The following is a 27,283-nucleotide window of genomic DNA, read 5'->3' as shown; positions in this document are numbered from 1 at the left end:
GTTTGTTTAAACAATAGTTAGAATTTTACTTTCAAATAACTATGTCATATTTGTACTTTTTGCATAATGTAAAATGTCAAAACTATAGAAAATAACTAAAAAAGTGAACATTCTCATATTACCTGTTACGTGTGATGTAATAGCGTTCGGTGCGAGATGTTCATGCAAAGCTAAACAGGCACATACAACCGTGCTCCATATGCATAATTACTCTCTAACCCACTTCCCCTCATCACCGGGAGTCCTGGAGGCCATATCACACACGTCCCCTCCAACCGGCAACACCGAGGCTTCCACTCGCCACTGGCCTCATGCTGCAGCTAATCCTATCAGTGTATTAATTACTAATGATGAGCTGATGGAGCGAAACCCCCACTTGCTTGCAAGCTAACGCCCAAGTAGACTTAATGAAATGCCAGCGCCTGGCTGATGAAGGGGCTCCGACCCTACTTAAATTGCATTAGCCCAGAGACAGAGTGAACTTTGGAGGCAATTAACTGGACTGCTAGGACAGGGAGAAGGATGGAGGGACGGGAGGCAGAGAGTGGCACAGAGGGGTGGGGGGGTGGGGGGGGGGGGGGGGGGAAGAAGGAGAGATAAAGGTGGGAAAGCGTCGTGGAGAATAGAAAGAGCAAAGGATTATAGGTGGCGAGTGAACACTGAGCAGAATGCTAAAGAGAGGACGGGCATAGAAGGATAGAAGGATGGGAAAAGGGAGGAGGACACAGAGAAAACACAAGAGACCCAGTTAAATAACCAGTAGCTGCTGATTTAACACCTTTGAGTGAAGTCAAACAAGATGGTATCCACACCTCTACTGAAAGGACCTCGTGGTAAATTTAGTGATTGCACAAACCATCTTAACTATCTACGTCAAATCAGCAGCAAACACATCGCAGAGCCAATAACTCGCAAGAATAAAGTTTTGTTAAAGTCACCTTCAAGTTTCCTAATTATTTTCTTTGTCCGTTCCAAATCTAATTGGTAAAACAAAAGTTGTTGTTGCAAAGCCAAAGTCAACACAAATGTGTGTTTATGGATGGGACACTGACTAAATATGTCTCAATATCATTGCCGAGTGAGCAAACTAATTACCAAGAACAATTTCAGAGGCTCAACAACACACATGTTTATTTGTCAAGAATATTTTTCTTTTCATAAAGGACAAACTTGCAGTTTCAAATGCATCATGTCAGAAACTTGACAAAAGTCACTTTATTCCTGAAATACAGAATCGTAACTTTTAATGTGAGTAGTGAGTCAACATCATCTCCAGCTGTCAACTACTCTATTCAAGCGCTGCCAAGGTACCTAATATTAGAAAACTACAATAACTGCGATAAAAGTAAACAACGATCACCCACACGACACTTTGCAGCATCTGTTCGGCACAAATAAGGCAAACGATGCTAGTTGCCTAGCACTGAATGTTCCTAATATAGCAGGGCAGTGTGCGTGCGAAGCTACAGTTCTGATTTAATTCAGTGTTTGAGGATAAAACCCACATTAATATATCACAGTGCTGGTAAACTACTGTACTAACTGTTGCACAAGTAAAAAACTTCACAGCTTTTGTCTATATTCTGCGTTTTAACAGTGAAAAAAAGGACAATAATAAGTAAAAATGTGCTGTAACTGTACTGCACTGTAACGCTGGTTCGAAAATGAATAGATAAATAAGATAGAGGTAGGTTATCTGTCAATTTAAAAAAGACAATTCAGTCTAATCTTATAACATGGATCCACCCGACATTCACAAACCCACAGAATGATTGCAGATTGACAGCTTTGCTGACTGGTCAAACTGGCTCTCTCTCCCAGTCTCTTTCATGTGTGATGCATTTGAAACAGAATCCAACTTGAGTTGGAAACATGGCGGTTGAGGAACCGACGCCAAAAGGGGACTCAACGTCAGCGTAGTGTGGCAGTTGGTCGACACGTTTTCAGTTTGATCTTTCTCAAAGGAAAGTTATCTGCAAAATTTGTCGGGCAATGGTCGACACTTTCTGAGCTGATACGACAGATGTAGAAAAACCACCATGAAAGGAGCCATGTGAAGGAGCATCACTCGGGTCCGTACAGCCTCACTCTTCTGAATCTCACAAGGCCCAGACACAAATATCATTGATTAACATTTAAGATGAGTCAAAAAAGTGCAGCCACTACAGGAGCATATTGACTTTTACTAAGTTTTAAAGTGTCTTTAATGCAACACTGACTTCTATTCAGTGTAAATAGTCAATATGACGATCGGGAATCATCTTGAGGTTGGAACGTTTTTGAAGGATCACCCACCTTTAATCTAAGAAATAACAACTTCAGTTTGTCTGATAGAAAACGTGTTTACTTTGTCTGTGAAAGATTGTGCCAGTGAATTAAAAGGGACCCAGAGATGCAAGGGGGCCGCGAATGACGTGATGAGTCGTGATGGTGAGATAATAAACAGCAGTGAGGTTTTGCAGTTGCCAAAACAAAGAGTAACACAAAGATAACACAAGTGACAAAAATAAACATATTCACTGGTTTAACATTACTAATTGTAGATTGGTTCCAAATGGGAGCCGGTTCTAATTTTAGTTGAATCCTGGAGTGTTCACGACATCTGATGTAACTGGCTCTGCTATCAGTGGACATGAAATGGGATAAATCAGGCAAATGTAATATGAACACGCTCGCTCGCTCTCTCTCTCGCTGTGTCTTTAAAATTGGCAACAGGCGGCACCAGATGGAAACAAACTGGTATCTCTTTCCACTTATCATTCTCGACGGGTTCAGGTTGAAACTACAGCATTTAAACATCAAAGCCTCGTCTTAGCAACTTCTTCAGCGTGGACGGATCTGGACTAATTCACCAAAAAAACGTATCTTCGTTCGAAATTAGATCAGCAGGACATCCGCCTTAACTTCCCCTCACAGGTTTCAGAGGGTTGATGGAGAAACAGGCAAGGGGTGAAGGAACCGACGGACATCACTGGAAGTCAATATTCATGGGACAATCTGTGAAACAGCGGGCTGGAAAAAGAGACGCTACATGAAAAAATGTGACACGTGGCAAATGGCTCTTCACACCAGATAATAAGACCGAGCCCGAGAGTTCACATCAACTCCAGTGTGCGTGTTTGTCTGTTTGTGTGTGTGCGCGAGTGGGCACACATGCAAAACACATCTCTCTCAAGGGCTCTCCTGACAAAGACAATCATTTCCGCCACAACTGTTCGACGTAATTCTATCAAGCGACTGAGCTTGTTCTGCACTCGAGTGGCTCGGGTCTCGCCCAGAACTTAAATCAGTCCGCTGGGCTGAGTGCGAAGTTCTATTAAGAATTGGAGAAAAGCTTCATGGAACTCTGCCTCCGTAATTCATTACCGGCACTCCCGTTTATTTTCTTCCTCGCAAGATGTCCCGGTGTCACCCTTTGTGCCTCCAGAAAGCGTGTGCTCATCCTCCATTATGTCCATTACAGACAAATCAGAGCAATTAGGAGAGCGTCACTCAAAGTTCCCGCAGGTGAGCACCTGTGGTCGGGTAAACTCGGGGAGCACACAATCGGCTAAAATTAAAGAAATGAACGTTGCTTGGTTTTCTCTTCCGTTGGCTCACATCCTCTCCTTCTTATTAATCCATCGTAAAAAGCAGCCGAGAGAACAATCTTAGCGCTTTGTTCCTTTCACAAGGCCTTATTGAAATCGGCTGTTTTCCCACTAAATCCCACGGCTGGTGTCTTGTCACAACACATATTGACTGATATCCCTCCGTGCTAGTTTGAAGTTAAAGCCCAAAGTGTCCTTGGCCGTCAAAGAAAGGTTTCTGTAAACACCCTGTATTGATTATGTTCCAGAAATTTCAATAACCTTCACAAGTTTGGACAGAGCTTCAGCCACAACTACTCCCGCAGCACTGAACTGCCGCGGGACAGCGGGGGATCCCACCTGGAGTGGGCCACATCAAGTCAATCTTTTGAAGGCTATCTTGTTGACGGAGGAAAAAGGAAGATGTGCCCGTGTGTTCACTCAAATCCATTTTTATTTCCCTCCGTGTCCTTGCTGTGTCCCTGACATTGATATGTGTACTTTTTGTTTAAAAAAACAAAACAACGAGAAGAGGAATAATAGAATGGTGTTGCTATGGATACTCTCCTTTACAAATCCACGCTTCTCAGTTTCATCTCTGCTAGTCAAAATAGCAGAGTGAATGCTGCAGGAGCAATAATTACTGAACATATTTAACTGAAGAACCGGAGGGAAGACAAAACATGTTAAATATACTTAGACATAGAGTGATCACACTATTACCATTCCCCATAATTGGTTTCAAATATGGGTGAACTTTACCATATTGGAAAGCTTTAAGTTCAAATAGAGTTTCTCCAGGTTTCAACGTGTTCAATTAATGGCTTTATAAAACCATAATGATTTAAATTTAAAACCTACGTATAGTAGGATGAATACGAAGTCATATCAGAGTTTCAGAATAACTATAATTCCCCAAAAAATTAAGATAAGTTAGTAGAGAATGACCCTGGTAATGCCACATTTTTCATTTTGGCATTGCAGTAAACAAAGTTGCGCATGTTATTCAGTTAGATATGAATCCCTGCGGGGCTCGTTCTATCTGCCGCCACAGCAGCACCTTGTATCCAAATGAGAAAACTGTTCATCACAGAGCTCTGAGTTCTTCCTCAATGGCATTTACAGCACAGGACAAAATATTGTGTCCTCTCCTGCGACATCAAGTCATAAAAATGTATCGACAACAGTCAAGGAAATTACTGCGAAAACACGCATCAGCATTTGATTAAGTCTCTGGTGATGTTGATGTAGTGGATGTGAGGGGGGGGGGCTGTTGCTGACAGAGATGAGACTTTGCAATACCATGGAGACGGCGGACAATATGTAAATATAACAGCGCTTTGGACGGCGGAATAAATCTGACACATTGATTAAAATGTTGCAGCGAGAGCAACGCAGCGATGTCTGCGCCTCATATCTAATTAAAAGAGATCATTGTCTTCTGGCTACTCGCTGGCAGTTCAATTCACCTCGTTTTCACTCTGTTGATGCGCTGAGAGAAGGCTGTGAATATTTAAGCCACTTGTATATTTAAATATCTCCGGCAGGAACGTAATACCCCATTTGTCTTGGTACTTCTGCAGCAGTGAAATGATTAAATATGAAGCAGGTTTAGACAAAGATATAGGGTCTCGTCTCGTCGGTGTCTGAATCGATAAAGAGGGGGAGATCAGGGATGGGTAAAAACAGGAAAATAATGTCATAAGAATGAAACGGATAGAAGCAATGTGTTGTAATATATGACCAAAGCTCAGGAAAATCCCAGCATCAAATTGAGAACGCACCTGGGGTTTCAAAGTATATTCTAAAGCAGGGATATTGAATACCTGACTCGACAAGATACGTCTAGTCAAGGTTTGTTTTTAAAATCCGACTCTTTATGTGGAGCCAACATCAAAACAGCTCGGCTCCTGCTACAGAGGGATGTGAACAAGTTTGATTCCTCTGGTCAAGTATCCGTGATCCAGGAATCAGTTCTTAAAGACAGCACAGAGACAGCGAACATCCGTCAATAATTTTTGAGCGCACAGCCTCAGAGTTCCTTGTCTGCAGAGAGGAAGCCACTCATTAAAAGTGCGATTTGCACTCCGGTCACACACACACACACACACACACACACACACACACACACACACACACACACACACACACACACACACACACACACACACACACACACACACACACACACACACACACACACACACACACACGGCGAGCCAGTCACCCAGCCACGGATGCTCGCAGAATGCGCGAATGGCGAGCTAATTAACAAACCCGCGCGCCTCAAACTGAACAGCCGACAAGGTCAAGAGGTGTCGGACGTCAGTAGCCAGAGACACGCGATGCCAGCACGAAATAACACTCCCACTAGGTGGTCTTAATGAAGAATGCATGGGGAGGTCTGTGAACTGTGATCTTTGATGAACTATGTTACCCAATTACCTGATGGGGTATTGTGACTTCTGTTGCGTTAATAATTCAAAGGAAACTTGTGGATTTTCTCGCTTGGCGCGTGATGTTGTTTAGACTTTATGTTGTAACTCAGAAAACATCACATTAAAGTTGCTGACAGGTCGTCTCAAGTATGTGATGGAGCCAAATCTGATTTTCTGAATACAAACAGATCCCAGTCGCTGATTCCTCAGAAGAAACAGAGTGCTTTGAAGAACAGGAGGGTTTCTGATGGTACGGGGAAGAAATGCAGTCGCAGGCACTATTGAAGGTATGTGGTGGTGCGGGCACTTAGAAATGCAAATTCAATAACGGTGTGAATAATCAATACATATACTCACACATGCATTCTACAGAAAGCCAGTGGAAAAATTGTGAAGTGGCATTGAAACACTCCTCGCAGCATCAATACCACTGATTACCATCCAGTCTTTTAAGCCTGCGATCAATACTTCTTCACTGAAATAAAGAATAAGGAGGAGAAATTGCAGCATTTCTGACCCGGGATTAGAACCACTACACATATCCTGAGTTTTAAAAAGCTTGTTTTTTTCTGAGTGGCACTCTCAGCCTATTGGGCCTGAGCCACGCATTGATGAAGAGCGTTTCTCAGCCGAGGCCTGTAACCGGGTGCACCCAGTGTTTCTGTCGGCTCTCGCATCTGTCTGCTGGTCTGTCATGTGAAAAGGTCAACCTGGTTTCTCCACCTCTCAAAGTGAGGAAATAAATAACACGTACCCGGAGGTTTCTGCACATGTCAGAGACGTTAAGTGCAATAACTAAAGCCTCTTTCATACAAACAGTTCTGTATTCCACCTCGCTGCTCTTTATAGGAGGAATGGGGGGGCATTGTTGTTCGGGATTTAATCCGGCAGCCGAGGCGGTCATGGAGAGGGATTGATATCTGCAGGACATGGGACACCGACATGTCAAAGTCAAAGTGGCAACATTATGCCATCGTGGTTTGGTTCAGTGTAAAGAATTTAAGTAGACGTAATAATTAGTCTTCTTCATATCTCAGATATTGTGGGATTTCTGTATAAAAGGGGTTGAGAAAAGCAGTGATTCAAATATTTTTGGACTTATGGACTTAATGTAAAGATGGACATAGCCAAATCATCTTGATCGCCTCCTGGTGGCTGGCTGCAGTGCAGGTCATAAACCCCACCTCCTCCAGATTGACAGAAAGGACATGGACCAAACTAAAAATGTCACTTTAAATACATTTTTCTAGATGGTTTCTCTCCTCATCAAATTGACGTATGCTCATGTTAATCTTTCCAGTAAGTTGGGTTTTAATAAGTTATTTGATTCTATAAAAAAAACAGGGTGAAACTTGATTGGCAGCTGAGACTGACTCACAATTTGTCGTGAGCGTGAATCAGAGGGACCTCAACACCGCGGCTTCAAACCGCAATAACTACTGGTTCCAAATTGGCGTCAAATGTGCAACATGGCAGCCACCGTATTCTGGATATTTTAGCTTCATTAACGCGGATATACTAAAATACTTAGTAGTAGGTGACAAAAAGTTAGAGAAGTTTTAACAACTTTCATCAACAAGCAGCCTGTGTTACACTTATGCAGGCAACTCTGTTAGCCTTCATACCAATTTTAGAAGTGTGACTTTTACATAACAAAATCAAGAAAGAAACAAGATGAGGGGCTAACAAAATTCACGACCAAATTCGAACCATTGCCAAGCATGTTCCTGCCCCTCTGAGGGTCTTTTAACGCGAGATAAGAACTGTTTCAGTATCCAGTCATATTTACCAGAGCCACTGTGGGAGCAGTAATTTCTCTCATTGCCGATATGTGACTCTCCGAGACAGAGTGGGCTAAACGAAGGGGGTGAAAGTGAGTGTGGGAGTTGTGAGAGAGAGAAAAAATAAATAAGATAATGAGATCAAGAAGGAAATTACAAGGAGCAAGAGGAATATGCACAGGGCATTAGGAAACTGAGGGAGTGTGATACAGCGGCAGCAGGAATGAGGCTGAGGAAGGAAGAAAAGAAGGAGAAGAGGAAATGGAAATGGAAGCAACAAGCAAGACGTGAGAGAAACGGCAGAGGGGAGGGAGGTGCGGACGAGGGGGCCTTCGTATTGATACAATCGGTCAGGAAATAATAACACCAGTGAGTGAATAAGAAAACCTCATTTCACGTAATGAGTATTCTAATCAAGAGATTACATTATCTCACATCGCGGGGACGGGGGGGGGGGGGGGTGGGAGTGGAGTGAGCTCCTGGTAACTGGGTGCTGGCAACGGTCGCATGCTGGGGAATGGCTTAATGCCTTCTGTGACCCCACTGCTAGAACAGAGCTATCATAGCACATGCCTATGCACATTCACAACCTTTGAAATACACACACACACACACCCATACACTCCTGTATTTATGCATTCAAGCCTGCCAGCCGACGAAGAGTGTGAAGACGAGCCAGAACGCGATAGCTTGAAGTAAACAGGCTATAAATTTAAACCGGGCAGCAAACACTCTGTCATCTTATTTATGTACAAATGTTTATGTTTATGTTTATGCTGATTTTGCTATTGATCACCGTAGCGATGATGAGGTTAGAAAATGTGTTTCCTGTACTTTCCCACGCTAGAAAGTTGAGATCCTCACGAGCATCTAAGTTGTATAGAAAAGCATAAAATTAAGGGAGAAGCTCCTCGTCCTCTTTAAGAGAATCCAGCTCTCAGGCAACTTAAAGTGTTGCTATACACGTGAGGAAGGCTTCAGAAAAATGTCATAAATTCAAATTACACACGTCGCAGTGAAGGAGCACCGGAGAGAGCGCAGATTTCTCCATTATCAACACACACAGGGAGACAGACACACACACACGACCAGCGAGCGCTTTGACAGCAACGACTGCCGCAGACTTTCCTTCGAGATCCGCCATAGGTCAGTCCAACAGCTGCTCCGCCCCTCCGCCAATCACGCAGGAGCAGGGAGCGGGAACCCCGCATAAATACACACCAATTAAAGAACCGAAAATTAATCTGAGCAATCAAGCCTCGCCTGTCTCCTTCCCTTGCTGCTTCTCGCTGACAGATTGAATGCCATCCATCACACCGCAGCCGGCTCCTCCGCTGATTAATTTACTGTAAGAGAGGGCGAACTAAATCAATGTTTTAAGAAACCGGAGGAATCAAGGACGAGCAAATATCCATGGCGGGGAATGAAAAATAAATGCCTGGGGTTGTGCCGGTTAGGGTGGGCAACACAAACAACCCAGAGTTCACCGTGAAAACTAACTTGATACCAGGTTCAGTGCCACAATATGAAGCCATTACCATTAGGAGCGATGGTGAACAGAATGGACACTAGAAGAAGACATGAATACATCCAAATAGATTTATAGGTTCTTGCTCGACACAGCAAACCCTGCATTGCATTATCCAGTTTCTTCAATCACATTTCTAACATTTGATTTCCATTTAATCTGCATAGTACTGATGTTTACAGCTTCATATTTATTCTAATGTTTGAATAGTTTGTGGCTTTTGTCCTTCTCATGTGCGTACAGGTACCTGTCAGACAAACTAAGCACGTATATGTATGTATATCAATGGTCTGGGGATGTTTTTACGATCAATACTGTTGAATACTGACCTGCAGCACCGTCTGGATCTTGGCAGAGACGTCCGCCTGCTCGTACAGCTTGATACCCTCTTTCTGGGCCCCTCCCGGGCAATGCACCGCGATGTGCTGCAGGTGGGCCAGCACAACGCTGTGCGCCTGAGCCACTGCCTTGAACTTATCAAACAGGAGCTCCAGCAGCTCCAGCAGCAGCCTGCAGAGGGAGGCAGAGAGAGCAGAACGAGAGCAGGAGTGAGTGTGGGAAGAGAGGGGATGGAGAGAAGTTAGGAGAAATGAGTCTTGGTAATATTTAAAAGAAATAAACAAAAATGTAAAATTCTTTTTCACTGTTGCAACAAAAAAAAAAGGATTCTGAAATGCAACATTTGTTATATAAGCAATTTTACATCATCTTTTATTTCCCTAAGCTCTGAGAAACCCCAACCAGCAGTGAATTCACTCAACACTTCATTAATAAAGAAAATAAACTGGCCTTGAGCCTCCACAGAATTCTGCTTCTATTCGAATATTAGAAGGAAGGGAGAATTAGTCTCAGCACGACGTGATATACTGCTGCTGTCAGCCAGCACACCAATTAACTAGTTTTTTTTTCATTTCACCAACAATGACAATAAAAGTCTGCACAGAACTGCGACAGTTAATGGCCACGTTCTCCAGGTTTTTCCTCACCTCCTCACTCATGGTATCCATAATGTACAATGTAGTGCACTCTGCACGTTAAGACATTATTGTGTATCTCAGCTGCTGCTTAGATTTCCCTTTACCTCCTCAATGCCACCTGATGAATGTTTAAGTGCACTGAAGCAATAAAGTAAATTATTCCTATTAATATGTATTTAATGTATACATATTCAAGGTAAATAAGGTGCAATTAAAAAGTAAAACTACGCATAAACTGCAAAAAAACTGCAGAAATACAGTGAAGCATATTTATGTAACTATGCAACAAATTTTGGGAAAAAGCTTTCACTGCCCAATGTATCTGTCGACACGTTTCAAAAACATATTTCTTGTGTTTGCTTTTAATCAATTTGACCATGTCTTTTCTTTTATCCTAATCTTAACATTCCTTTAACACTTTTTTAAGACTTTATGTTCTAACATCCTTTGCTGTTTTAAAATGTTGTGTTTTTAGGTTTTTGTTTTAACCATCTTTTTAATGTAAAGCACCTTGAGATGCATTTTATGAAATGGGAATTGCAATATAAATGAAGTATATTATTATTTGTCTTGTCATAAATCCAATAAATTACTTGAGGTAAAGCAGAATAAATGAAAAAAATAAGCCATTCATAAGAAAAGGAGCAAGGGAACAGAAAAAATAATCGTTAATGGGAACTTTTCACAAATATTTCACCCTCAGTAATAAAACACAGCACCTGGGCTGGCTAATGTAAAAGCAGTGCGGTGGCCCAAACCTGGACTGGAACAGAACGAGCAGCTATACTCTCATTAGCTCTAAATGGCTCCGGCTGAAGAAGAGAGCGCAGCCAAAACCAAGCTGACCTTCCACTTGATCGGAGTGCTACGCTGTGGATTGGAAGCTCACAGTTGCCTCGTCTGCGCTTGTGCTTTCATACAGACTCTGCCTTAGCTGCTTTCCGCGCAAGGACAAAGCTTTCAAAGTAAAGAGGGAACACAGGTTATATTAGCCGAGTCTGAATGGGAACCCAGTGCGCCCATGCCAGTGAGTGCCCACTTTATTTTAGTGGAGATATTAAGAGTTAATATAAATACAGTCAAACTCTCTGACACTCTTTTAGTGCACTCGTCTGACATTTCATTCGGGGTTCAAATTAATTGGCGGTAAGTGAAACCTTGTTATTAATTTTATAAATGACCAGAGATTAAAAGTTCATAAAAATATTGGCTATGGACCTTGCTGGGGAACTGAACCGTCATGTGATTTAAAGACATATACTGTAGGCTGAGCAAACCTTCAATATAATAATTCTTGTAAAAATGACCATGCTAGCCAGCTCCTCATATTTCCCAGTCAGATCTAACTGGATCGTTCCTGAACCTCATAATCAGTTTTTCTGCTGATTTAATTAGAACTAGAAATCATTCAGAAGAGCCCATACCTCCACCAGGGGCCTCTCTCTCGCAGTGTTAAAGAAAGTGATAATAAATTACTGGAACCTCCCCTTTGTCCTGATCTGTGCCAAAATGTATTACCATACAGCGGCTATAAAAAGCCTACACCCCCAATGAAACCACATTTAAATCCAATAAATCAAATTCGAACCAAATTGCAAACACTCATAGATGTCAGTCCCCTAAATATGCCTGCTTTTTTTTTTTTCAAATCAAGACCCATGCATTATTCAGTGGGAAGAAAAAAAACACCTTATGTCACAATGTTATTAAATGATATAGAAAACCCTGCAATCCTGCTGACAAACAAATAAAAGCAATGGTTAGGGCTAAAAACAAAAATGTAAAAATCTGAGTTTGGTGCCTAATTATTTCCTGACTCAAAAAAGACCTGTTGTACAGAAACACAACCAAACACAAAAGCTTTGACTGCCTAAAACAAATCCTCTATTATGTACACTCAAAAGCACACGAGCCAAAACCTCATTAATCCCAAGTCAATACAAATTACCGGCAATTTGAATATTTCAAGAAAAGTAGGCACGTTGAAAGTTTTGGGAAGCGGCCAAGGTTTCCCAGGGAAGGTATAAGGATAATGTGGAGGCGAGATGGATGGATGTTGCACTAGGGGGGAATTTTGGTTGGCTGTCTGTCACTACACCAGCAGCGAATAAATGTTATTAATGGAGAGTAAAGCAGGCACAAATCACTATGAGTTATAACTCGGTGAATGGGAGATGTTCATGTGACGAAGAGAGGAGCTGTGAGCGGCGGCGGCGGCGGGTGAAGGAATCTCTCCCTCCTCCTGCCTCATGTGTAAACATGAAGGACTGACGTGAAAAAGGACACACGGTGGACGGCAGCTTTTAGAAATGCACGAACGGCACACGATTCCCCGCATGAAACTCACAGCTCTGACCTCGTCACCTCTTCTGTTGTCCAATCTCTAAATGCACCACATCTCCTACCCCTCACACACTCATTGCACTCCCAGCGGAGGCCTTCCTAATCCATATTGTGTGTTCTTTAAGACCTCACTTCTCATTTCCCCTCAGGATCGAAGCAGACACACGCAGGGCTGATGGAGAGACAGCGGGGAGCACACACGTGGACGTAGAGAGCAAACCCCTGACTTACATCTGTGTGTTTCATTTGTGGGAGGACGGGGATAGTGTCCCCATTTTCATTAGGTTGGTCATCAGTCACAGATAATTAAATTAGGGGTCTACAGAGTGTTTAAAGTACAGAGTTGAGGTATTAAATGTGCAAGGTCATCCTGCTGTCACACACAAATGTACACAGACTGGGAACACATTCATACAAATTAGCCCCTCGGACTTTTCCAGTGACCACTGGACTGAACAGGCAGAGAAAAACAGGACACAAGAGACAAGCAATCACTCTTCAGATCAATGAGGTTTTCTCGTTTTTTAAAAAATTGGATTTAAAACACATTCCCTTTTATTCTAATGTCCTTTGGTCATTCGAGCATTTCTCCACTTTTAAATCAGCTCTTTCTTTCTATCTGAGGGATTCAAATTTGATTCAGAAGCTCCTACATATATATATATATATAAAAAAAAACAGTACATAGGAACGAGGCCTCTGTGTTTGAAATGCAAAAATGGGAAAGGAATATGAGTTCAACAAGTCCGATTTGATGTAAATTAAAATGAACTACTCACAGATCAGTGGCGCATGCTAATAACGTCGCTGCGTGGAGTGGGAACCTGTGTGGAGTATCTATATGAAAGATCTAGTGAAAGGAGGTGGAAATGAAAAGGCACTTTCAATGTGGCTGATCACAGACGAGGTGAATGAGAACATAAAGCTCCAGCAGCAAGCCAGACCACTGCATGTGCTGTAAAGTGCTGAAGTGTTGCCTGCTAGTCTGCAGTGCTATAAAATATAGTGTGCAATAATGCAACACCATTGTTCCCTACAAGTGGTACATTGGTTGGAGTTTCCATAGCAACAAGCCTTGACTTTAAATTGAAGTGAACATAGGCAGAACTAGGTGTGCGTGTATCCAAATACAAACACGTCTAAGTGTTCCCTCAAATGCAATTCAGCACGCTCTGACACAAATGCGGAGTTAAGCGCTCGCACACGCATACGCACACGCAGGCAAACTTAAAACAATCTGCGAGGAGCGGCACTGGGAATGAGCTACGCGGTGGCCTATTACGCTGAGGTCAGATGAGATTCAGCAGGCAACAGGAGAGGGGAAGGCAGACGAGGCCGGAGAGAACATCCCTGACAGAAAACAAGACGTTCCTCTTAAATGGTTCAGGATCAGTGGACTGAGACCTGTGCTTCCCAAGTCTGTGCTCTGGGCCGTGTGTGCGTGTGAGAGAGTCTGCAGGAGTCGACGTGAGCGCTTTTAAAATGTTAGCGGTCCGCTAAGGCAGGTGTGAAATTGTTTGTGTATGTATGGGTGTGTTTAACCATGACTTGTGTGAGGGTTTAAAGCAGCAGAGGATCTGTTTTCATGGTCTGAGGCAGGCGTGTCTCCGGTCTTAGCCTTTACTGTGTTTCACACCTGGTTGACGGTCTGACGATCAACACCCTGGGAATGCATTCAAAACATGTTCTCTGCTGCCTTCACTGTCAATTCCTAATGCAAAAGACCCACTGCATGTAACACCCAGAGCGACTAAAGACTAATCCAATCCACATTAGGGAAGTGCAAGAGTGAAGTTGGGAAACCTTTTGTTCATCCTACCTGGTTTATCTGCTGTGAAGAATAATTACTGTTCAAGTGTGTGGTTTATATTCAAGTTTGAATGATTTACTTAACTGATGTTTTTTTCATACATTACATTACAGGCTATTTCAGAGGTCGGTTAAGCAATCAACACAATCTACAGACAAGAGTTTAAAAAATAAAAGCTCTGCAATTCAGCTCAATATAAAGCATTACAGCAACAAAAAGCAGGTTGAGCTTTTACTTTGAAGACAAATTGCCAAAGAGGAAGTAATTCTATATATGTTGTTGCAATGATGGAGCTCAGCACCCGAACTGTGTTTCAGTCCGATATGGTGAAATAAAAATAACCAAACTATCTGGCCACGATTTTGACCCACGGTTTGACCCAGGTACCGACCACTGCTGTAGTTTATCCGAGGACGTAGAAGAAGACACTCGGTCAACTCAGCCCAGAAACTGAACGAACACTTAGTAGGTTGATAAAACAGCTGTAAAGTATGATTGAGAATCAGGGGAAGCCAAGGTTGGACGAATGGAGAGAGTGGCCAACGACAGAGGGGAACTGATTCTAATGGAAATACTACAACTAAAGAAGAATAAGCAAGCACGCACGCTGCTTTAATAAAACTCCTTTGCATAGATAAAATACTGCAGGGATTACAAATGACAGCTTTTATCAGCAGTAACAGCAGTAGCTGCATGCTGCTGTTTACACTGATCATTTTTGGAAACATTGCTCGCGCTTCTTATTATCTTCTGTCAGGCAAATATTATCATTTCCAAAAAGATGGTTTTCATCTTTCCACAGAATTACTTATTGTTTCCTCTTCAGGCGATCCATTTACTGCACCCTGCACCCCCCCCCCCCTTTTCATTTCCCTCCTCATTTACTATTTGGTTTTTCTCCATTTATTTTACTGATCTTTGGCAACTCACTCTTGAGGGGATCATTCTCCACTCTCAGGAAGCCATGATACTTTAATAGAGTGCCTCCTTCCCTCTCCCTATCTCCATACTTTACCTCGGCTGGCACTCCTGGGCCAGGGTTTCGCCTCTCTGATAAGCATGGTCAGCTATCTGAGTGGTGGACCTCTTGACGATCTGTTTCAGTTCAGGTTCCAGACGCTCCATTATGGCTTTGATGGTCTCTGGGACTTTCTTCAACTTGGCCAGAGCCTGAAGGAAAAAGAGCATTTTATTGAAGTTACAGCACAGATCGCGGGTGAGATATTACTCCGGTTTTAAAAGTTATTATAAAGAGTGAGCAGTATTCAGTGATGCTCATGTCCAGTCTGTACCTTGATGAGGATGCCCATGAACTCAGGACTGTTCTCCTCTGGATCCACTTCAGGGAGGTCGGCTTGGTTCGGCTCTCGCCCGTCCTCACGCACTAAAGAAGAAGAACAAATATACATAAGGAAGAAATATACATATAAATATATAGAGGATATATACATAGAGTAAAGTAATAATAAAACATTTACAAGTGCAGAAATCTAGTACTTCAGCACTGGACGAATATAAAATGATCACTTTTAATTTAGACCTGATCTGTAGAACCCTGAAAGTGTTTGTCACCTATTCAGCAGTTTCCAGAGAATAACTGCTACACACAGCATACAACAGCACTTAATTAATTAAGTTTCTTTCTTTACTTATTTTACTATGTTAACATCCTGCATCTTTCTATTTAAAACTCACACTTGCACCTATCCTGTTATCACCCCCCTACACACCCACAGAAACACACTCCACCCCCAACTCACACTCTCACCATATGACTTAGCCACATTAGCGGCTAAATTGAGAGTGGCAGCATGGAGTGATGCTCTAATTTCCATTAGATGGGGCCTCCCAATTCCCCATCAAAGCGCGTTAAGAGAGTTAATGTTTATGGCAAGTTAATGGACTTTGGGCGTACTTCCTCTTTTCCCCATTCCGACTATAGTTTGTGTAATAATTATGACAATTACTAGCTACAAATGAGGCGCTCTAATGCTATTAAACAAAATGGCAAAGCTAGGTCGCTGATGGAAGCCGGCTGCTGTGTCGTGACCACGGTTGTTAGCGTGGCGGTGTATTGGCACTTACCGCCCGGTGGTAGCTAATTGCCACAGCTTTCTCCACATAATGTGGGTAAAAATGTGGTTCAGCTTGTACTTTTAAGTCGGCCGGGTGGGCGAATTGAATGGATATTTATTATGTATTTGTGGTGTTATCCGTGCTTTTGTGTGGGTGTTTGTGTGCTCGAGGTCACGGCACGCACAGACGCGTTGTGTTGAGCTGGGTAAATAAAAAGAGGTGAAGTTAAAGTTGTGATGAAATGATGAAAGAACTAAAGATGGAGGTAGACAGAGAGAAACACAACAGTATGATTTAACAACATTAGGAAGGCAGAGAAATGTTCACATTCTACCTTCCAGATTTTCGGTTTGTCAGGAGCCAATCACATGCTTACGCACACTAGGTGAATAAGTTAAAATGTCTGTGGACGCTGAGTGGTATGTACAGTATGATTGCCTGTCATCCACGGAGCTAAAAAACGAAACGGTGAGTCACTAATTCAGAATGCCAAGAGTGGGTGGTTTATAAAAAAAAAAAAAAGTGCCAGGCTTAAGATGAAAACTCAGAAACACTAAGGGAACACCGAGTTATTGCAGGATTAACTTTTTTCATTATCTCCTTGTTTGCCTTCCTCTGTGCTGTGCCTGGAGGGAATGCGGCGGCTGACGCTATACGACCGAGCGAGAATTCACACATTCCCCGGTAAAATTATAGTCTGCATTATCAGCCTCTGTTAGAAGCGCTGGTTGCTGGTTTGAGTGTAATGAATGCTTTTCGCCTGCTGTGATGACAGAGATGCTGGGTGACTAATGGTACAGCTAGGGGGGGGGGGGCGAGATGATTATAATTTTGGTGTGGGAAACGTATACCATGATCATAGTTGAAGATGTTATGGCATATACTGCGGGGGAAGAAGTCTGGGTGCATGTATGCCTGTGTGAAAAGTTGAATGTGTGTATAAGTGCAATGAGGCATCAGTGGTGTGTTGTCTGTTTAGTGTGTGAATCCAGTAATGGTGCGTATGTATGCGTGTGCCACAGAGAGAATACACACCCATAATGACATGCAAATGGTTGTAAGACAAAGTGATGCTAATGACTTCATTATCACCGAGAATATCCGCAGAGTGAAAATAACATTGCTCACTGAAATCCACACACTTTTTTTTGTATCCATAGAGACCGACAACACTACTTTATTGATATGTTTATCTCTTTAGTTATCTTATGTATGGCATTTTAATGGAGAGACAACTTTATAAGCTATTGTCTTTCATGACAAATTCCCCTTGTTTTTGTTTTCTGTTATTCCTTCATAAGCTGCTTTCAGACATGAGCCGAACTCTTAGGGGCTGTATGTGCGAACGCTGAAAAAAAACTTGATATCCACAGCGGAGTTGATAAGTTACGTTCTACCCCTGCCTCACCTGAACGCGACGCAGATTTCTGTGTTGTTGTGTGAACGCATCTGAGTGGAGAATCTCCTGCTGCATCGTTCGTGTGTGAAAGACAAACTCCAGAGAAAGTCTGGACCCACTTGTGCGGACATTCTCTGGAGGTCATGTCTAAAAAACGGCTACGTTAACTGCAAAGCCAGCGCCAATTTTTGTCCATTATGGTTTCTTACATCTCACATCTAAAATGATCGAAAGTCCGTACCACTGCTGGATCCAGGGGTGCTGAACTGTGAGGAATCCAAAAGCTTGCGGGGGGTGGACAGACTGCTGACATCCAACACAGGCATGGGAGATGTGTCTTTGGCAGCAGACCTGGGAAGGAAAATAAAATCCATGGGGTTATCAAAAATTAAATAAGTGAACTTAATACATATCATGTTTTCTGTCTTGTACAAATCATGATATTGCAATAGCAAGGGAAGTTGCTCCAGAACGCTGGAGTAATAGCTTTTTATACACACATGAAAATACTGTATGCACTAACAGAAACACACCCACTAACCTGCCCTTCCCTAACAAAAACAATCTACTGTAATAAAAAAAAAAATCTGGGTGGGATTGCTGCTGCTTTCCAATGAGCCATTTATCAAGGCTTAAGCTCGAGGTGGAAGCAATCCAGGTCCTTTAAGTTGGGGCGGTATAAACACAGTGGGCCTGCTAAGTGAGTGGGGTGTATGGAGGCCGGCTCGTTGTTAGAGGCGACCCAATCCAGGGAGGCCAGGACCTGTCACTGGCTGACCCTCAGTAATAAATCATACCTCACCAACCCACCGCCACCATAATTACTGCACCACACACACAAACACATCTGTACAAGTGAAAACAACACTTAAGCCGAATGTTTTACAAAAAACACAAGAGCGTCAACAGTGTGTTTAAAGCCATTGCGCCACATTATGCCCAATAAGTTACACAGCCGCTTCATGAAACTGAGAAACTGGCTGTTGGGTCACGGAGGAGGTCATTCTGCTAGTGGCTGTAAAACCTTCTTCATTGTTCGACGCATCACGAGTGTCACACAGAATCCGTGGATGCTACATTCTGTCGTCTTATTTATTTACTGCCAGTAATTGGAAGCCAACATTGTCTCCTAGACTTCTAAAAACAGTTTGTTCCCTAAGAAAGAAAAAAACATTATCACAACGTGTGTGTGTTTGTCAGATTTTTTTACAATAGCACATATCATGACTCCGAGTGCCACTTCCTAATTCCCTGTGAGCGAATTAGTGCTGTCTGTGTCTTTACAGCAAATGATTCAGGGTGTTTTGGTCGGTTTCTTTGCGACTTTAGAGCACAAAGTACAAACAGGAAGAAGTCGAGCAACAAGTGAGACAGGGTCTAATTGTTTTTGTCAGTAATTGGCTTGGTTTCCATACAGTAAATAACTGGCAAGTTGCACTTTGTTGTCCCGGCTGTGGAACAACTTATAATGAAAGCACATCTATACAGTCTTTGAAGGCAGCGTTTCTGCTGACTACATAATAGGCAAACAATATAAGGTTTTTTATTCTTCAGACACAAACAAACTAAAACATATATTTTATATAACAAGCTATGACTTTTTTCAACTCCACTTTCTCTATCAATCTTGCACAGTTGCATGTCAGTGATAACACAGTAAGAAAATGAAATAAAATGTGTTGTATGTTTGTGGAGCCATAAAAGAAAAGCTGCAGCTTTGCTGAAGCTATTAGGGATGTTTATATAAGAAATGAAATCCCTAGTCCCAGTTTACAGTACCCTACAGTTACACTGTAAAGTCAGTTTATGACCAACAGTCGTGGTTCTGTGCCTGGACAAACACAGAAGCTATAATAAAACACTAATCACATAATATATAACGTACACTCGAGTAAAAGAGATTTTGATGATACTGAGAGAACAACAACAACATATTAGAATATAAGAATATAAGGAACTGCTTCTTACCCTGGGAGGCGAGCAGCATTCTTGTCCTTGTTCCTGAGTCCCAGGCGACTTGTGGACTTGATGTAGAGGTGTCGGTGCAGCTCATCGATGAGCACAAGGTGGATGTTGAGCTTCTTGCTGTGGAGCTCCAACCGCAGATCTCCGAGCCCCTCCACCTGCAGCAAGGGCCCCTCCAAGGACTCCACGGCTGTCACCTGCATATGATAACATAGTTTGGTTTCATTGTGTCTGGTCTGACCACTTTGACAACCGGCATACGCTGAAACAGCTGAAGGAATAACTAACTGAATGATGAAAGTCTGTTTGGCTTTGCTTTCTGGCCAAATTTGCCTTGAGAGCCAACACAAAAAATCCATGTCAACAGAGGGAGACAATACTTGACAAAGATAACTTAGGGGGGACATAGATACCTGAACAAGTGATACCCCACTGTATGGTAGGCATCTAAATGTAACTCATATTGTGGCTATTCTACATAAAACCTCCAAAGTAGTAAAAGAAACTTAATAATAATTACTCCTTAATTAACACAACCAACATCTACTTAAATACTATGACTGTTCTACCTGCTACGATAATAGGGGAACATTTAGTCGTCCTTCGTTGATACGACTACAAAAAACAATCATCTACCGAAACAAAACACAGAATTTCACCCGGAAATTGAAAGTCTTGTCCCACTTCTCTGTGGCCGCTTCTCCGCTGTGTGTGATGCATCTGCCCACACTAACCAAACAGCATAATAATCTAACTTTCCCACACAACGTTTTCCTTCAACACGCGCAATGGTGAAGCAACGCTCCTTGTTTACAACGAGATGAACAGCGACACTCATTACAACCTAAACAAATGAACGGGCAAATGTATTTATGTTATTCATCCAATTTAATTTAATTCATTGAATCTTATTATTTTATCTTCATTCAACCTACAAATTAAAACGTGAAAAAACACAAAACAACCAGCTCTAAAGTCGGCTCATCCACTCCTGAGTCACGCTCTTTATTTTCTCCAAATTCACCCAGCCTGTCCCCCCCCCCCTCCTTCCCCTCCTTTCTCGGGTTTCATTAGCAGGAGCAGCAGCGGTTGCAGATTGTTTGCAATTAATAAATCCTCACGCCATTAAATAAAATGCGCCTGTCTGTATGTGTATATTTATGTGTATGAATGTGCTTTTCTGGGTGTATTTCAGGAGCACTAATGGCCAGATGATAGCGCTGCGCAGGATATTTGCACGACCGCCCAGGGCAGGCCAGGGGGGGGAATGGGTAATGGGGGGAATTGGGTAGTGGAGGGAGGGGTTGGGAGGGCGTGGGTCAAGTGTGTGTTGATGCAAAGGAGAGTCACATTAGTGACAAGATGAGCTAATGCACTGCGTGATCAGCCCCTTTGGTTTAATAGAATAACTTGGCATGCCTTTAAGGATTTGTGTATTCGGTGTGTGTGTGTGTGTGTGTGTGTGTGTGTGTGTGTGTGTGTGTGTGTGTGTGTGTGTGTGTGTGTGTGTGTGTGTGTGTGTGTGATTACATGTGTGTGATTGTATGACTGTAAATCATTTAACACTTATGTGTCTGTGTGTGGGGGGGCTAGCTCATTACCATTGGGCTGGGATGACAGAGGAAGGCTGGTTAACATCGTTAGGGGGCCAGGCTTGTCGGTGTAATGAGGTATATGAAGCCGCTACTGAATTTGCTTGGGAGTTGCTTTGGCAGAATTGGAGGTAAAGACAAAGAGGGTGATGAGGAGAGGAGAGGAGAGGAGAGGAGTTGTTTCAGGGACAAAAGCCGGTCTTATTTTTAACCAACCCCATGGGTTTTAAAACTGCCATTCAATAGCAGAGATCATAGTCTTACTTCTATACCCACTGCTCTCTGAGAGTATAGACTTTGTGATTTTGAGTCTGTCCCAGCTGAAAGATGACCAACAAGAAATAAATCTGATGTTTTTTTATGGGCTTTGTGGCTCTTAAACGCTGGTTCTGCTTCACACTGTGGGAGAGGATCAAAGATGTGACCAATGTGACTGCTGCTGCGACAACATACGTCTACTCACCAACACATAGGAATGCAGCATTAAATGCCGCACTGAATAAATGGTGCCACAACAGCCAGGTCCTGGTCGACATTCTCCTCCTCCTCCTCTTTGTTTGTTCTTCCACACACATAAATACCACTATACTGCAAGGGCTCGACTCCTGCTTGGTTCCATTGTCTACCACTACTGCAGCAGAAGCATAGATAGATGGTACATGCATTGCCTTGCATAGTAGCCAACGATTAAGTACGTGTTATCATCAAACAGTCTACGTACAACAAACTTGATGTTCATTAAATCCACGTCGCACAGTGAGGCCTTCAATACACTTGTGCGACAGCTGAAGTCTCCCAGTGTGCAGGGACCATTAAAGACAAGCCTCACATAAACACAAGCCCAGAAGACAATATGGAGAGCAAGCGACAGAAAAAATGAAAATCTCACAGATGAGTGCTATAATGAGTGACAGCGTGATGGGAATGAACACATCAATGATTCTATGAGAAGTGACACAGGCAGTATGATGTGGCCACAGAGAGAAGCAGACACTGTACAATATTATCCAGTAGCAAAGAAATGCTTGATCTTTCAGATTTTTTGAAAAGTTGATGCTCTGGTTTTTACTTTGCCTGTTTAAAAACAATGTAATAAATTAAATGACATGTTAATTCTCTAGCAAATATTGTCAGTGTCTATCAGCACTGAGACAAATGTGTGACTTCAGGGTTTTCCAGCCAGTATGAACCACCATTATTTATTTTAGCTAACAAGGTGTCTTTATTACTTCATATCTAAAGTATTAGAAATCAATGTGTAATGGTGAGTGGAGTCAAACATACACAAATTATGTTATTTCAAGGATGTTATTTTGCCTTTTTATAATGACTAATAGCATTATCTACTCGGGCGGAAGCTTAGGTTATTTAAACTGGACTTTTCATACATTATGTATTCATGAAACTGCTCGTCACCAAAGCAAAAGGTAGAACGAAAGCATCCAACAGCGGTTTGATAGGTACGGGCACAGAAAAATGTGCTTTTAAGCCTGTTTATAAAAATGCTCCATCCACAACACAGAGGCGTAGCATCCGTCTGACTTTGAACCTTCCACATACTTTCAAAACCCACTGATCGGGCTGAGCACAGGTTGAATGAAGTTCCACTTTTTTCTATGCCCACACAGAAGATTTTTCATGGTCCTTAGGACACAGCATCCTCCCTCTTTCTTTCCCTCATCCTCCGATAACCCCATTCGAGCAAAGTAATTATTACCAAAGTCTGGGGGAAGATGTGTAGGAGTGACAGAGGAAGGGAGGGAGGGAAAGGGAAAGGGAAGGAACAGAGAGACCACAGTGTTTGGTCGTTTAGTCCTCCAGCTCCCCTGCCGAGCGTACTGCAAAACACACATCAAAAGGAGAAGTGTACAGGCATGCATCCACACCTGCAGTGCCCTTAGATGCTGCTTGCTTGAAGTAAAAGAGTTCCACGCACTGGACTGTTCGAGACTCAAATGGGATTCTTTAAAAGGATGAAAGGCACCAAACTAGAAATCAATCTCAGCAGCAGGACTCCATAAACACAGGTGTTTATGTATGTGTGCTGCACACAATTGGTCTCAGAAGCCCCCCTATCAGTTTTGCCTCATTTATATGCTGAGTGTCAATAAGTTTCCCCACAACAAGACAACTTTCCTCACTTTGTTTACCGCACATACCGTCCAACCAAACAGTCAAAAAACAATCTATTAGTTTCTCATTCTCTGTCTAACTGGAATAATATACACATGAACACAGGATGCTTCTGTACAGCCAATCCTCTGGCAATCAGTCTACTCACCAGCATATCTGTGGCATGAAGGTAGTGTTTGCTCGCCATGTAGGTCTCCAGCCGCTGAGGCACCTGCTTGATGCTTTCAATTTCATCCAGCAGCTGGAGGACGTGCTTGTGCTCGATGCCTTCGATCCACAGCTTCCTCAGCTCGTCCCTTTTGCAGTGAAGAAGCATCTTACAGGAGAGGAGGTTCTCCTTCACCTGCAGGACAGAGAGAGTAGAAGCCATGACACTAAGCCTGGTCCTGAGGCACAGTTTAGATACTGCAGTACTTCAAAAATAGAGGTGTGGCACAAACTGTTCAGATAAGTAATGCAACGTTTATGACTATAAAAGTTATTTAGAGATTTTAGGTTCATTTTAAAATAGTTTGTTCTGGAAAACCTAAGTAATGTAACAACATAGCTTGGCTTTATAAAGTAATTTTTTAATAATCTGGTTACTAAAAACATGCAGACTGCAAAATTTAATCTCATGGGTTTACAGATCCACAACATTTACAGTTTACAGCCTGAAAGTTGATCCATATTTTCTGGGCTCAGTATCATCAAAGAAAGAAAAATTTTATGACAAAGACTAATGGGCGACAGCAAAATACCTAATAACAAACAATATTTCAACTTAATTACCTGTCCAAATTAATCAATATTAACTCAGTGTAGGGTATCTGAAAAGTAAGTTAAGTAGAGAAGATAAGTTATTGATCATATTCCTTAAAAACTTTTTATAAACAATGGTGAAAACACCTGTGTCTCACAGGTGTTTTCACTGGCTGGTTGAACCTCGAGTTTAAGAAAGGAAATGAACCATGCTGGAGGTTTTTCACAAGCATTTTTCAGATAAGACATTTTGACAAGTCAAAGTAAGAAGAACAAAGATGTAAATTGATGACGGTTGAATTCCACTGAGCTGCTTTGGTTTCAAGGTCCAGGTATTGTGACTGCTGGTTTACTGTCACAGCCTTTTGAGAATCTTAATAATTGTTCATGTTATTTCAACACCTGTGCTTTTCCTACTATGACAAGCCGAATATCTACATAAGCCATATATGCAATTATATCATCATTTAAAGTCACCGGTGAACAAGCACTGTTGACAGTTTTGACCTTCTGAGAGAAAGCACTGCGAAACAAGATGTCTTTTTTTTTTGCTAAATCTGTGTTGGTTTCCTTTTGAAAGGGGGCGAGGGTCTGACCTTTTTTAATAATGTTAGCAAGTGCGAGAGAGAAAATTATGTCGAGCTGTGCGTTCTTCAGCTGGAAATTTTAATATCAGCAGTTTTCTTCTTGGGTGAAAAGGATTTGTGTTAATCAAATAAGTAGTTCAGGCTTGTCGAACGAAAAAGTTAAGAGACACTTTTAATGAATGAAGAGAGATAAATGAAAATTGTGAGAAGAAACGCTTCTTTGAATTAAGTAACACTTTTCTCAACCCTTCTGGTTCATTTGAGCGAGTGTCCATGTTTTGAATACATCTCTTCTTCTTACCTGTTTGATCTTGTTGCGGGAGCTGGTGATGCGCTCTGTGATGCTCTGGTAGGTCCTGATGGCCGTGGTGAGCTCTGCGTAATGCTGAACGATCAGCTCGTCGAGATCCCTGTCGCACGTCTCAAAGGCCTCTTCCAGACGCCCCTTCTCCGTCTCCCTGTCCTCCACATCGTCGCTGCTGGACAGGGTCCTGCATCAGGGGGGAAGAGGATGAGAAGAAGAAGTGGGACTCAATCTAATAACTAAGTAAACATGATATATCTGGATGGGGCATCAATTACAAGCTGAGTGTGAGATAAGTAGGAGGTCATATAAAGCACTTCATGAGTTCAGTTTAAGGTAGAAGATATTGGAGTGACAGTTCAACACTTTGGTGCAGGTAGCATGACAACATGAATAGGTACAATCATGCAATAACAAATGGATGTAACAGCAACATTATCTTGATGCTCCCAGATGCAAATCCAAGGTTAAAATTCAAAAAAGTTGATGCTCCCAGATGCAAAATGGTAGTTTTCTTATTAACTTTTATGTAAATGAGACAATTAATTTGATGATATATAAAAGGACCTATTGAAGCAGCTCTACTTTGGAAACCCTGGACACCCAAAGACACCTGACAGTATAAGGATTAGGAGACGCATCGACCTTTCAATACAAAATATACAAGACAAGAATAGTTAAAATAGCAATCTAGAACAGGACGTTTTGATTGCATCCTTTTCATGTGCACTTCCTTTTCATAATTTCAGGCAGCCATTCAGGATCAGTGACTTTGACAGAACATAGGGTTCTGCAGTGATGAATAGATCCATATCCGGATATAATCAACAAAACAAACACAAATCTAAATTAAAATAGTTGTATTGCTGCTGTTGCTAAGCGACCCCTCCCAAATCCTTGAGTTTATAAATTAACGAACAGTAAATAAGCTACCTCAATAGGACACACCCCATGACCAAGCGAGATTTAACACTTTTCCTTCTACTTAATGTGTAAATAAAGCTGCTGTTATCATTAGCCGACATGAAATAACGGTATCAAACACTAAACGTGCTTTAATTCCTCACATTTACTTGGCAGGACAGGAAGGAGGTAGCTAACTTGTAGCATAAGGAGCTAGCTGTCATTTCATCTCTGTGTCTAAACGCTACTGCACTTTAATGGCTGCCAGACATGGTACCTGTAGTAAAAGAAAGCAAAGCTCACCTTATGACAGAGATGAGGAGACCGGAGGGGTCTTTGTTTTTGCTCACAGCACTCCTGTACCTCCCTGTGTCAGCTGCCATCTTTACTCCAGCTGCGGCACCCAAACAGGAAGTGAGCGGCGCGAGGTTGCACCGCGGAACTCTGGGAGTTGTGGTTTTGAGCAGAGGAGCGTCGCTCTGCAGCAGTGAGGCACTTTGACTGTGACTCCTGCAGCCATCAAAGTATAAATACACTGTTATAGAGACAAGATAATACATCCATGTACAATTGGTATTATTTACTAAGCAATTTAACTTAACATTATAGATAAGTCTGTATGTGGAGGATATGGTGGTCCTGAAGTTCAAATTACAAAATCCAACTGAAAATTTTTTAAAAAATCCAAAAGCTAATACAAAAACACAACAGCAAATAAAGTAAGAAAACAAAACAGCAAATAAAAAAAGATATAACAGCAAATAAGAAAACACATGAGAAAATAAGAAAACCCAACGGCAAATAAGAAAACCCAACAGCAAATCAAAATAAATAACAGCAAATAAAAAAGCAGAACAGCAAATAAAAAACAAACATGATGAAAAATAGCAAAATACATGTTGTCAATGTAATGTAATGTAGTATTGCATACTACAATGACTACAAAGTCAATGTAGTATGACTATTTTTTTATTATAGGCCTATAATCATTTTAAACGATTTTATTTCTCATTGATCATCATCAAGAACAGCGATCTGTATCAGCTGGATGTTAAACGGTTTGCATCAAGCATGTGGCGCACTATGTTGTGGTGATAAAAAATCTGGTAGTTTTATGATGACAACTAGTTGATATGT

At 42.0% G+C, this 27,283-nt stretch overlaps 1 protein-coding gene across 1 annotated transcript in view; it reads right to left on the bottom strand.

Annotated features, from left to right (window-relative positions):
• The window catches only part of exoc4 (exocyst complex component 4), a 112,248-nt gene extending 85,678 nt beyond the window's left edge, over positions 1-26,570 (bottom strand). The window contains exons 1-8 of the mRNA XM_034578378.1: positions 26,450-26,570; positions 25,241-25,430; positions 23,760-23,954; positions 19,890-20,083; positions 18,163-18,272; positions 15,739-15,830; positions 15,462-15,616; positions 9,646-9,826 (exon numbers count right to left, since the gene is read on the bottom strand). Coding sequence (XP_034434269.1) covers positions 9,646-9,826; positions 15,462-15,616; positions 15,739-15,830; positions 18,163-18,272; positions 19,890-20,083; positions 23,760-23,954; positions 25,241-25,430; positions 26,450-26,529 — 1,197 coding nt within the window. The 5' untranslated portion in view covers positions 26,530-26,570. The remainder of the gene's footprint in view (positions 1-9,645; positions 9,827-15,461; positions 15,617-15,738; positions 15,831-18,162; positions 18,273-19,889; positions 20,084-23,759; positions 23,955-25,240; positions 25,431-26,449) is intronic.
• Positions 26,571-27,283: the final 713 nt, after the last annotated feature.

The sequence above is a fragment of the Hippoglossus hippoglossus genome, chromosome 23 (assembly GCF_009819705.1).
Source record: "Hippoglossus hippoglossus isolate fHipHip1 chromosome 23, fHipHip1.pri, whole genome shotgun sequence".
NCBI lineage: Eukaryota > Metazoa > Chordata > Actinopteri > Pleuronectiformes > Pleuronectidae > Hippoglossus > Hippoglossus hippoglossus.
The sequence above is the reverse complement of the archived record's forward strand: the minus strand, read 5'-3'. Positions and strand labels throughout refer to the sequence as shown.